The following is a 12,754-nucleotide window of genomic DNA, read 5'->3' as shown; positions in this document are numbered from 1 at the left end:
TTCCTGCCATCGCTTCAGTTGATCCTCAGAGTTTGTTTCTGACCGGACGGTTTTGAGAGACTTCAATGAAAGCTACATTTTTCTCTGGCCTGTGCCAAGAGACAGATGTAAAAACAATGCATCCATCATGAAATAGTTTTTAATAATGTTATTTTGTTTTATGTCCCACTAACTAATTTTTTATGGTTTTTAGAGATGCCGAGGTGCCGGAATTTAGTTCCGCAGGAGTTCTTTTACATGCCAGTAAATCTACCGACACAAGGCTGATGTATTTGGGCACATTCAAATACCACTGGACTGAGCCAGGATCGAACCTGCCAAGTTGGGGTCAGAAGGCCAACCGCCTGAGCCACTCAGCCGGGCTCAAGAAATAGTAACAAGAGGCGTAATCACATATCATCATCATCATCATCAGCAGCATCATCATCATCATCATCATCATCATCATCATCATCATCATCATCATCATCATCATCATCATAATTTCCCCTTATTCAGCTCCTGCCGGGTCGGGATATTTATGGCACTTCTCCATCTCCCTCTTTCCTTCCACCATTCCTCTTCCATGATCTTGTCCCTGTCTAAATTTTGTCTTTTTATGCTGCACTTCACTGATTCAATCCACCTTGTTTTAGGTCTTCCTCTTGCTCTCTTGCCCTTGCACTTTGTCTCAAGCATCTGTCTCGGAATTCTATTCTATTCACCTATTCACCTCTTTACATGTCCAAACCACCTTTAGTTAATTCTTTTTAACTCTCTCATTTAGCTTTCCTATCCCAACTTCCTTCCTAACATCTTCATTTCTCACTCTGCCTTTCCTTGTCTTTCCTGTCATACTTCTTAGGAATTTCATCTCACTGGCTTGAATTCTACTCTCTTGTCAAGTCTCTGCAGCATAAGTCAGTATGGGTACATAGTAAATTTTGTACATTATCTCTTTACTTTTCTTTGGTACATTTTTTTTTTTTTTTGCTAGTGGCTTTACGTCGCACCGACCCAAATAGGTCTTATGGCGATGATGGGATAGGAAAGGCCTAGGAGTTGCTTGGTGTGAAAATGGGAAAAAACATCTTCAGGGCTGCCGACAGTGGGATTCGAACCCACTATCTCCCGGATGCAAGCTCACAGCCGGGTGCCCCTAACTCACCCGGTTTGGTACTTCTTTGCTCCAAACAAGTTTTCTTACACTTTGGTAGAATGTATTACCCTGCTGTACCCTCGTGCTAATCTTCATGTCCACCCTAGTATTTTGCATTAATTCACTTCCACAGTATCCAGACTCTAACTTCCAATTTTCACAGTGCCCTTTCCTTGCGTTTCCCCTCTCGAATCACCGTACTCTTGCTTTTATCTGTACTGATTTTCAATTTTTTTTTTGTTCAGTAGATCTAGTTGTTGTTGCACTCCTTAGCTGTTCTTTCCCCAGATCACAACATCATCTGCAAATAACAGTATCTTCATCTCCTTATCTCCATAGGCTTCTTTTGTTTCCTTTACAATTTCGTCTATGACCATAATGAACAAAAGAGGTGACAGCACACTCCCCTGTCTTAGTCCAGTCTTATTCCTAAACCATTCTGTCTTTCCAGCTCGGGTCAGCGCTCTGCTAACACAGTCGTTGTACATTGCTTGCACCATTTCTAACATTTCTCTTCCAAGTCTCTTTTGAACCATGGTTTCCCAAACCTTCTCTCTGGGGACACTATCATATGCCTTTTCTGTATCTATAAAGTTATGACCAGATCCTTTCCATAATCCCAGTTCTTTTCCATCAGCTGTCTCATGCTAAAGATTGGGTCCACTGCAGATCTTCCACTCCTGAAGCCATATTGTTCCTCTTGTAACTCTCCTTCAATATTTCTTCTCATTCTTCTTTCTAATATCCTTGCCAGTATTTTACCCTTTTTTCCAGTCTTCTGGTACACATTTGTATTTTCACATACACTTTAGTAGTCTGTACAACTATTGCGTACCAACAGGTCCAGAAGCCTTTATCATTTCCACACTAATTTCATCCATCCCTGTTGCTTTTCCCATCTTCATCTTTTGTACAGCTAACTCCACCTCCAGCATTGTTATATCATCCTCTGTTGTTGAGTCCTCACACCGTATTGCTTCTGTCTCCCCTGTACAGTTGTTAACATTCAATAGCTTATCAAAATACTCCTTCCATCTTCTCTCTATCTCTTCAGGGTGTGTTAACAATTCCCCATCTTCCTTTTTCACTCGCTTTGTGATACTTACTTCTTATAAGTCCATACAGCATCCTTTTACCGCCACTTACATTTATTTCCACTTTTTGTGTAAATTCTTCCCAACTTTCTTCTCCTACCTACATCTCCATTTGCTGTTGAGATACTTTCTTTTGCTTACTTCTGTTTGATCTCGGTTCCATTCTCGCCAGGCTGCCTTCTTTCCTTTCGCCACTTTCCTCACTTCCTCATGCCACCACGGTGTCTCCTTTTCTTTCACACTCGTAGATGTCCTGCCACAAGCACTCTCTATTGCACTAACAAAGGCCTTTTTAAAATTGGCCCACTACCTGTACACTTTTGTCTTTCAATTTCCGTACTTTTATTTTGCTTTCTCTTGTCTCTTTTAGTTTTTCCATTTTCGTAACTTTTCCACCACAACTCTATGGTCCTCATCAAATGCTTCTCATGGTAAAGCTCTCACATCCATCAACTTCCTGTGATGTGTCCTTTCCACCAAAGAAGTAGTCAATTACTGATTATGTTCTTCTGTCACCCCATCCATATCTCGTAAATTTTCCTGCTGTTTTTCTTTCAAAACCATGTATTCCCCACTATAAGTCCATTCTTTTCACAGAAGTCCACTAGTTACTCTACTTCATGATTCTTTTTCCCATATCTATGTGGTCCAACGACTTCTTCCTTTCCTTGTCTCTTGTTTCCGACCTGTGCATTCAGATCTCACATAATAACCACTTCCACACCTGAAATTTCTCTTTCTACTTTCTCCAAGAATCCTTCAATATCTTCTTCCCTGTTTCCTGTCTGTGGTGTATACACTTGTATGTTGTCCACCATTTCATACTTCATCTTTAGTTTAATCTTCATTATTCTGTCACTCACACATTCTACCACTTCAACATACTCCTCCAATTGCTTCAAAATGATAAGTCCTATTCCATTTATTGCCTCTTGGCCAACACTCCAGTATAATGTGGATCCTTTCCTTAATTTCTTCCTTCCGTTAGCTTTCCATTTCACTTCACTCAGCCCCATCATTTCCACCTTCTCCTCCTCAATAAAATCTACTACTTCCTATACTTTTCCTGTCAGGGTCATAAGATTTACTATTGCTATCTTAATGTTGGTTACTGGTTGCCCATTTTTCACAAAGTTCCCCCAGTACCCTGAGAACTGCACATTGCCTTAAGCAGGGGACACCCTAACCTTTTGTGCCGTACCATATACGGGCTATTATTACGATGGGGTGGCCACTCCCAAAGGCGCATGATCACATAAACGGGAATAAAATTTGTGAATTACTCATTATGATAATAGCATGCCTGCTTTAGGCTAGATCTTTAAATATATAAATAGATAGATGACAAATGGATTGAGGTTCTGAAGTTATAAATGACTCCTCTGACAAAGTGAAATAAAAATAAAACCAAATTGTGTACCTTTTGTGAAATATAGTTCTAAAAGGAACTAGGTAGGTACAGTATACAGTTCTTTATAAAATTGAATTAGAAAACTTTATTCGTAGTTTATAAAGTCATTATCTCTTAAACGCTTCTTGTTGTTATCTTGATTCATACTTTCATGACCTGTAGTGAAGAGTTGTTAAGGGTCATTCTAGATATACGAGAGCTGATAACTCCATTACTTTGTCCCTTAAAATAATATTCACCACTATCAATCAACTTGATATTTAGAATTCCTCCTCCTAATTTCACAGTCAGTATTTCAGAAAATGAAGCTTGATACTAGACAGTAAACTGGATATCAACCCAAAGTGAATTTGGAGTTCATAAAATTAGATTAGAAGATATACCGTACAGAGATTGAAATCTGAAACTCACTGGGAATGATTTTAGTTGGCAATTCATATGAAATGAAAACATGCAACCTGTTTTCCAGTCAGTGTCCGGGTCAGGGATGGAATGAATGAAGCCCCCATCTAGCGGCGAGGATACAAATTGTGCCGGCGGCCGAGGCCTGTCGCACTTCTCTGGGGTAATGACTAATGACTGACAGATGAAATGAAATGATAGTGGAGAGTGTTGCTGGAATGAAAGATGACAGGGGAAACTGGAGTACCCGGAGAAAAACCTCAGCACAAATCTCACATGGAGTGACCGGGATTTGAACCACGGAACCCAGTGGTGAGAGGCCGATGCGCTGCCGCCTGAGCCACGGAGGCTAGTTGGCAATACATATACTGCAACATTTTATATCAAATGATTTAGAAATTATATCCAGTTCTTCCCTGAAGAAAAGGAGAATGAAATACCAGAATGAATTAAGGTTTCACACTAGTGATTTGGCTGATTGGAGGGAGTAATGAGAGAGTGTGAGATAATGGGGAGTACAAAGGATAATCACCTGATGGTCATTAAAAGAGTTTAACAGGACTTAATTTACCTGATGAGGAACAAAATTTTAACTAAGTAAGTCAGTGGTCATAACTCAATCCTACATTCATGTTCATAAAAGGCAGACATCTTGACAGGCTAGAGATAGGAAGTTCATTTCCACAGGACATGTGCATTAGTATGTTCTGAAGAAATGATTGACGGCCCCGTGGTGTAGGGGTAGCGTGCTTGCCTCTTACCTGGAGGTCCCGGGTTCGATTTCCGGCCAGGTGAGGGATTTTTACCCGGACTTGAGGGCTGGTTTGAGGTCCACTCAGCCTATGTGATTAGAATTGAGGAGGTATCTGACAGTGATATAGCGGCCCCGGTCTAGAAAGCCAAGAATAATGGCCGAGAGGATTTGTCGTGCTGACCACATGACACCTTGTAATCTGCAGGCCTTCGGGCTGGTAGGCCAAGGCCCTTCAAGGGCTGTAGTGCCATGGGGTTTGGGGGGGGGGGGGGGGGAGAGAGGAAATGATTAGCATTTGAACCATGTCGGCCCACAGGTTCAAGGTCCACATTGATATCTCGGCGCACCACCACCGACTGGTAAAATGTGCCTGCGGCTCACGTTGTCGCTATAAACCAAATGTAATGGATCAGTGTGACATGAGCAGACATGCAGGATGCCTTGCAGACACATGCAAGAACCGTACCGTCAAATGAGTGAGTTTGGCACGAGAGAACGTGATGCATCCATCCAGGAAATTGCAGCTCATGTGGGATGAAGTGTGTCGGCAGAGCGACGGGTGTGTACAGAATGGTTCACAGAAGGCCGTAGAACATGACGAGATGGGTTTGGTCGCACAACCCAGATCACCCCCACAAGAAGATCGACACCTCACCCGAATGGCATTGCAGGACAGATCAGCATCCTCCTCGGCTCTGGTACAACAGTGAAACAGTGTAACACATCGTACACTATCAGGAGTGATAGTCCATCCCCGTTTATTACGGTCTGGGTTACCAGTGTGTCGTCCACTTCTCCGCCTACCTTTGAATAATGTGCATAAACATGTTAGAGTGCAATTGTGTATGGAACGATGTCACTGGGGACAGGAATGGCAGCAGATAGTGTTTTAGGATGAATCCGTATTTTGGTTCACTGCAGACAGGGGGAGAGGCATCACAATGACAGCATTCACACAAGACATACAGCGCCAACTCAAGGCCTTATGGTATGGGGTGGTATTGGACACAACCACAAATCACAGTTGGTGCGTGTCCAGGGCACTGTGACCAGTTTGACTTACGTGAATGACATCCATCGACCCGTAGCTGTACCCTTTCTGCACGACACCCCAGACGCCAAATTTCAACAGGACAATGCATGACCAAATGTTGCAGTATGAACCTGTGCCTTCTTGTTGTCATAGGATATCAGACTGTTGCCCTGGCCTGCCCAATCACAGGACTTGTCGCCAATCAAAAATGTGTGGGATGTGGTGAAACGACGGTGCAGCGCTGTGACCCAATGCCATCCACCAAAGATGAACTGCGGAACCAGATGAAAGCAGCATAGATGACTATACCCCAGGATGCCATTCGTGCCTTATACACGTTGATGCCATCATGCACGGAACAAGTTATCAGTGCCCATGGAGGACCCAGTGCCTACTAGGCAACAGGTCACATGCTGAACCTGGGTGACTGAAATGCTAATCATTTCTGCAGAATATACTGTGCCATTTCACCGTTCTATAGTTGCCGTATTTGGAACAAAAATGGCGCTCCAGCCATTAAAGAATTAAAATAGAGCAATTAGCAGCGGTACGAGATGAAGAGATAATAAATTCAACCGGCAATCACGGAAAGAACCACTTTTAGAAGGCGGTGCGAAAGAATGACGAGAGCGGATTATTTAAATCGATTATTTGGAAAAAAAAGTCTTCCATTAGAACAAATCTCAATTGAGCACTGCATCGAAGAAAGACGGAATCACGTAAAGAAACCAACTACTTATCGGATTCTTTAATCAACTATTGGAGATAAGATCAAATCTACGATAACCCGTTAAACATCAGCTGTGATTGACATATACGTGAGATTAAAGACCAGCTGTTAAGAAACGTCAAGTTGGATCTGTACTACGTCACGGTTGGGCTCGGAACATTTTATTTGCCCGATATTGCATAACGTCAAGAGAGCTGAATTAAACGGAAAATAGAGTGCAATTCTAAAAGCACGTAAATTTCACAACGTTTCGACGAGCGAGGCAGTTGAAATAACACGATATTTAGAGTCTTATAAGCAAATTAGACGGACCAGAAAACAAATATATTTTTCGCATTAGCATTACTAAGCAGATTACAGCATGTATAAATCAACTAATGCCTTGTGTTATTCTGTCCTTGACGCAATGAAGACCACCATGATGTTCTAAGAAGCTGAGGCAAGACTACTCTGGCTATGGTGACGCTTGACGAGATGGATGATCCAGGAGGGCAGTAATCAGCTGTGATGACGAGATGGACCCGATTACTTAAGCCGAACCATGGAGCGAGGCCTACCATCCCATGACGATCAACAGCGAGATGGAAGTCAATATCCAATAAGCAAAGATAAGTCCCCATTTGAGTCGTGTCGTAAGTAGAAAACCTTATTCTTTTGGTTAATATATAATGTGCATTATGACATTGTGTGTGCGTAGTTAATATACGAGTGTGCTCACAAGGAGATAGGTATTCATCTGAAACTACCGTAAATCCCAGACATAGGTGTGAAATACCAGTGAATGCCGTTCGTAAGTTTGTCAATATAGTAGTGGAGAAGTGATTGATATTTTTCGTAATTCGTTGTAAGTGAAGTGTTAGAGTATTAAGAGGAAGTTAATATTTATATGCGTGATGGCTTTAACAAATAACAAGCGTAAAGATCGTATTTAGGGAATGTTACAATAAAATATAGTGGCACAATTTTAAGGTTACGATGTGCTGTTCTTTGATACTATGACAGTAATGATAATGATTTTTTTTATATGTGTAGATTATGGCACATATGTTGCATATTTTGATGAAACGAGTGCTTCGATTATAAATGCTACGCGATAATGGAAGTGTTAAATGGTGAATGTAATTAGCATATGAGTTGATAGTATATTTTGATGGTCATAGTTATTGATATTTAGGAAGTTGGTCATAGTATTTCTTCGAGAGATGGTAGTATGTGTAGGTTGCACATGCTAAGGCATAGGTATTGAAACGTACTGTTTCCGATTGCTATTTTATTCCCTAATATATATATAATACAGATTAGGATACGATCTCAATGCCATCATTATAGAATTAATTAAGTAAGTAGGATCATCAGAAGAGCTGAGAGGCCACTTACGTCAATATTTAGGCCTTCACTGACATATCAACGATTATTTTCATGTATTCTCACTTACGGCAATTCAACTTATGATTTTATGGGAGCAGTATAAGACATCACTGGTAACTTAGTCTTTCATATGTGGATTTTAGATGAAGATAGAGTCTTCCTATGTGTCAATTTTTCCACCCATGGTATTATTCGTTGGAATATTAATTGAATACACTTGGTAATGTTATGTTAAGTCATATACGCACTTTAACTGAATTTTAACCATGAATTAAAATAATAATTGAATGATTTAGCCATATAAGCCTTACGATGAAATTAATTTGAGAATGCTTACGACTTAAAGTGGACTTAGATTTGCTTATATGGAGGTCAGCTAGGATGAAATATGAAACAGAAATAATTTGGAACCTCAAATAGAGAAAATCCCTAATGGACAGACATTAATCTTCTCACACGATTTTTCTACTGTGCGCGGACATTGATGTGAAGTGTTCAGCCGAGAGATATGCATTTCTTTTATTGCATGTGAATTTAGGTTCAGACGATTGAATTTTGGTAATTTTGAGAAGCAATTTAGCTTAATATTGAAAGATTCCAGATCTTAATTAATTAATTAATTAATTAATTGATTGATTAATTATTGGCCACCTTCTTTGCGTTTTCTCGTTTTCAATTGAAACTCAACATTGTATATAGTAGGGAATATAGCTTATTTTACTTAAATCTTTTGGATGCATCCAACTTTTATAATTATGTTGAATGATTTTACTTGATTATATGATTTGCTTATTTTCTTTTCATTTAATTTTCTTGGATATTACTTAATTATGATACAATTCCTTGACAGGCCAGGACTATGATTCAGATGAATGAGGCCTAAGTTCATTTATTTATTTATTAGAGGTTTTCCTAAACCTATTTTCTTCAAGGCAATATAATTGCGTTATTTAGAGATGCTGATTGCATAGGGAATCAGCCACAGTGTATAAATAATTTTTCAAGATAATCTACGTTTATTTCAACCCATACTTAGACCAATTTATGAATAAAAGCTGAGTAGTAAAAACATTAAATTCTTTCAATGTCTACTTAGAATAAGTATTAGATATAAGCTTATAATGACTAATTCTGATTGCGATCATGATGATGACATGTACGGAATTCTTGACAAGCCATGATAATCTGATTTTTACGATAAAATGCGGAATCATACATATACGGTAACCGACTCATAGCGTGTTGAAGACGTTCATCTACGTAGGTTGGGATTTACCGTAAGCCATAGGTGTTCTTTCTCACGCGGAACTCACAACCCAGGAATATTTGGCAGATGAAATTATTATTAAGAGCTAGTCTGGAAACTCGTGTATCCCACCTGGACGCGGGTTAGTGCAATACTAATGAAAATATCCTGTGAATATGAACTTCCTATCTCTAGCCTTCAAAGTGTTCCGTTCTTTATGAACATGAGTGTATGTGCAGGTTATGTTAAAAAATATTTTGTAAATTGATATCCATTTTCTTCAACGTTCCTGAAAGCTGAAATTAACTATTGATTTACAACATCATCCCTATTAAAATCCTGGGAAAATCTAACAACATTTTCAAACTTTGATCAGACTTACAGTACTTCATAGTGTTGGAGAACTGCTCGGCCATTGAGTCACTATTGCTCTCAGACTGTGTTTACTTTGAGGTAAAAAATTTGTAGATGGACCAATGAGAAGTATATTATGATGAAGGGATTCATAAGTTCATGAAAGTATCCATGCACCAAATTTTCAGTTTCTAGGACAGAGTATTAATATTTTAAAGGTAAATTTTTTTGCTATTAATCTTAGGTATTTTAGCTTTGGTAATGATTGTTTTATATGACCAACCCTTAAGATTTCAGAAGAGGCTATTTATAATCTGATAAAAAGACTGTATTACAAGATATTCTTACTATCATCTGTGCCTCGGATGATCGTCCGTCCTTCTGTTGAACCACTAAATAAACTGATAGGCTGTCCACAAGGGGGTAGTTTCCACATTTGTCCTGAATGTAAAAGCCGCTCATCTTGATATCGTCGTAGCTGAGACATAACATGGTGTATTAGGCTGGCTTCTTCCTGGAGACTATTCCACTGCATGCAGTCTGTTTCAAGTTCAGTAGCTAATTCCTGGAGAACACAATGATCATAAAATGTATGCAATATCTTTGATTTCTTGCAGAACTGACAAATAGTTTAGGTTCTTACATAACGAAACATTAAAACATTTTCTTTTACTATGTTGAGTCTTCAAACATTAAAAAAAAGGAACTGATCAAATAATTTCAAGATGCAACACATCTGTAATGAAACTGTAAAAGAAAACAGATGAGTCTCCTTTATTTAAACTGTGTAGCCTGCAATCTCTTGTGTTTGAGCTATGCAAGTTATATGCTAATTGTAATAGCTTTTTTTCTGTGTGTAAGTGCACAAGAAGATATATTTCTAAGGACAAGAAGGAGAACATTTCTTTGGTGGGAGAATAAAGAGCACTTTTGCAAAATATGTAAATTTTCAGATTTAGCTAAACAAAATTGGAAAACCTTGTAGGAAATTTTATGGAGAGCACAAAGGTTAGCACAAATATTAGGTAACTGTATTATAGTGTCATAAAATAAATTATAAGTTGTCTTTGAAGGTGAATTTTTAGCATCTTTTTCATTTTGAACCTCAAAATCATACTGGAATATCGAACATTTAAAAAAATCTTAATTCTTTATTGTCACACATAATGGTGGTGTTTTGTGTTCATCAGTATAATGAACATATTTTGAACCAAGTATGAGTTTTTTGTGTGTGTATTATAGATCACTGGACAATTTTTGTTTCATGAACCAAAATAAAACTTCCAGTGACAAAGTTGTTGAGAAAACACTGAAATTATTTTTATCTTCAGATGAAGGTCCCCAGAAATATTTATTTAACAAAACTGTAGTTTCTTTTTGGAGATCCCACATTAGAATACATCTGCCTGCAGTGATCTGGCCAGCTGCAACATTCTGTGTTTTCACTGACTTCTGTCCCTCCTCTGTAAGAGTCGATCATCTTTTATTCATTCTATTCAAGAAATAAATTGAACAATGTTTATAATGTTTGTGGGGATCACTACACTTATTAAATTGCCAGCTACAGTAAACACAATATTAAATAGAACTGCATTTTTATTCTGCACAGAACTTTACATTGTTTTTCCTACAATACAGTCCATAGATAACATTATGTAGAAAACTTGACGTATTTGTTTACTATATCCTAAGTGTTAGCCATCTTGTTTTAATTATGCTGCCATGGAAATCATAAAGAAGACGGGCAGTCTACATGCTTTCACCAGTGTTGCCTAGTGTGGCGAGGTCCAGTTGCTGCCCTCTAGGTTCCTGTGGCGGAGCGATGACGTAGTTTCACCACACCAGCCCCCCATGGAGTCAAGATAGTCACGGCTGAAAGTAGTCCGGGAACCTAACTCTTCAGCCGGAGTGAGTTGTAGTTGCCAAGTCGCGGAATAGTGTAGCACTTTTAGATGCAGGTGATGCTGCGGCTGTGTCATTGTAGAAAGTGTTCTCTGGGCTGATGCGATGATCCTGAGTGGTATTTTGTCCTGCTAAGGGTGTGTTATCAGCCAGGAGGAAAGCAGGTTTTATCCGATCAATGGTAACACGGACAGGCTTGCCTCTTATCTGCACAGTCAGTGTCCTATCACTTTGATCCAACACTCGATGTGGGCCAGTGTATGGCAGATGTACGGCACCGTGGACTGTGTCATCACGTAGGTAGACATGAGTACAAGTTTTCAAGTCCCTGAAGATGAAGGTGGAATGTTGATCATGCCATGATGCTGGTAAAGGATGCAGTTGACTCATTTGTTGGCGGAGTCTGACTACGAAGTTTGAAGTGTCCTCAAGGCGGTTGTCTGTCATGGCACAAAGCATTTCTCCTGGAAGTCGAATTGGTTCTCCATAGACTAGCTCTGCCGAGGAAGCGCCAAGATCTTCTTTATGCGCACTTTGGATACTAAGTAAGACAATTGGTAAGGCTTGCAGCCAAGACATATCAGAATGGCACATGATGGCTGCCTTGAGTTGATATTGGAAACGTTCAACCATGCCATTGGAGCAAGGATGCCAGCTGGTTGTTTGGGAGCGTGAGGTTCCGGTGAGAATCGCCAGGTTTCGGAACAACTGAGATTCGAGCTGTCTGCCTTGGTTGGTCGTGATATTGTGTGGTGATCCAAAGCAAGAGATCCAGCATGCTACAAAAGCTTCAGCGACGTCCTCGGCTGTGATGCGTTCCAGTGGCCAGACTTCTGGCCAATGGATGAATCGATCCATTGCTGTCAGACAGTACATTGGGAATGAATATTTTAGATAAAGCTGTGCGCACTAATTAGCTTAGACAGTGTAGTTATGTGAGGCAAATGGTTTAGAGTAAGTTACTTGGGAGACGGTGAGAAAAACAGAAGTAGACCTAGGAGACAATGGTTTGATTATATTTAATGGGAGTTAGAATTCCCTATTTCACCATTGTTGAAATAGCCGAATTTGTCCCTATAATTTTGAAATCTCTGCAGCTAGAACTTGGAAATTTTGGCTTACAAGGGAACTATCCATACAGTCATATCGAAATTGACAATAAAATTTCACAGAGAGGATGAGGAGACCATAAATTAGCGATGTACAAAAATTTAGCTGCCACTTCACACTGGAAGATATCAAAATATTGATACAAAATCCATGTGACAATGGACCTACTGGATAACCCTTGCACCTTGCTGGCTCACTCAGCACATAGCGGA

At 39.6% G+C, this 12,754-nt stretch overlaps 1 protein-coding gene across 1 annotated transcript in view; it reads right to left on the bottom strand.

Annotated features, from left to right (window-relative positions):
• Epac (Exchange protein directly activated by cAMP) overlaps nucleotides 1-12,754 on the bottom strand; it is a gene marked incomplete at its 5' end in the record, with an annotated part of 226,736 nt that overhangs the window by 68,977 nt on the left and 145,005 nt on the right. Inside the window, one exon of the mRNA XM_067140072.2 lies at nucleotides 9,879-10,095. Coding sequence (XP_066996173.1) covers nucleotides 9,879-10,095 — 217 coding nt within the window. The remainder of the gene's footprint in view (nucleotides 1-9,878; nucleotides 10,096-12,754) is intronic.

The sequence above is a fragment of the Anabrus simplex genome, chromosome 2 (assembly GCF_040414725.1).
Source record: "Anabrus simplex isolate iqAnaSimp1 chromosome 2, ASM4041472v1, whole genome shotgun sequence".
NCBI classification, from domain to species: domain Eukaryota; kingdom Metazoa; phylum Arthropoda; class Insecta; order Orthoptera; family Tettigoniidae; genus Anabrus; species Anabrus simplex.
The sequence above is the reverse complement of the archived record's forward strand: the minus strand, read 5'-3'. Positions and strand labels throughout refer to the sequence as shown.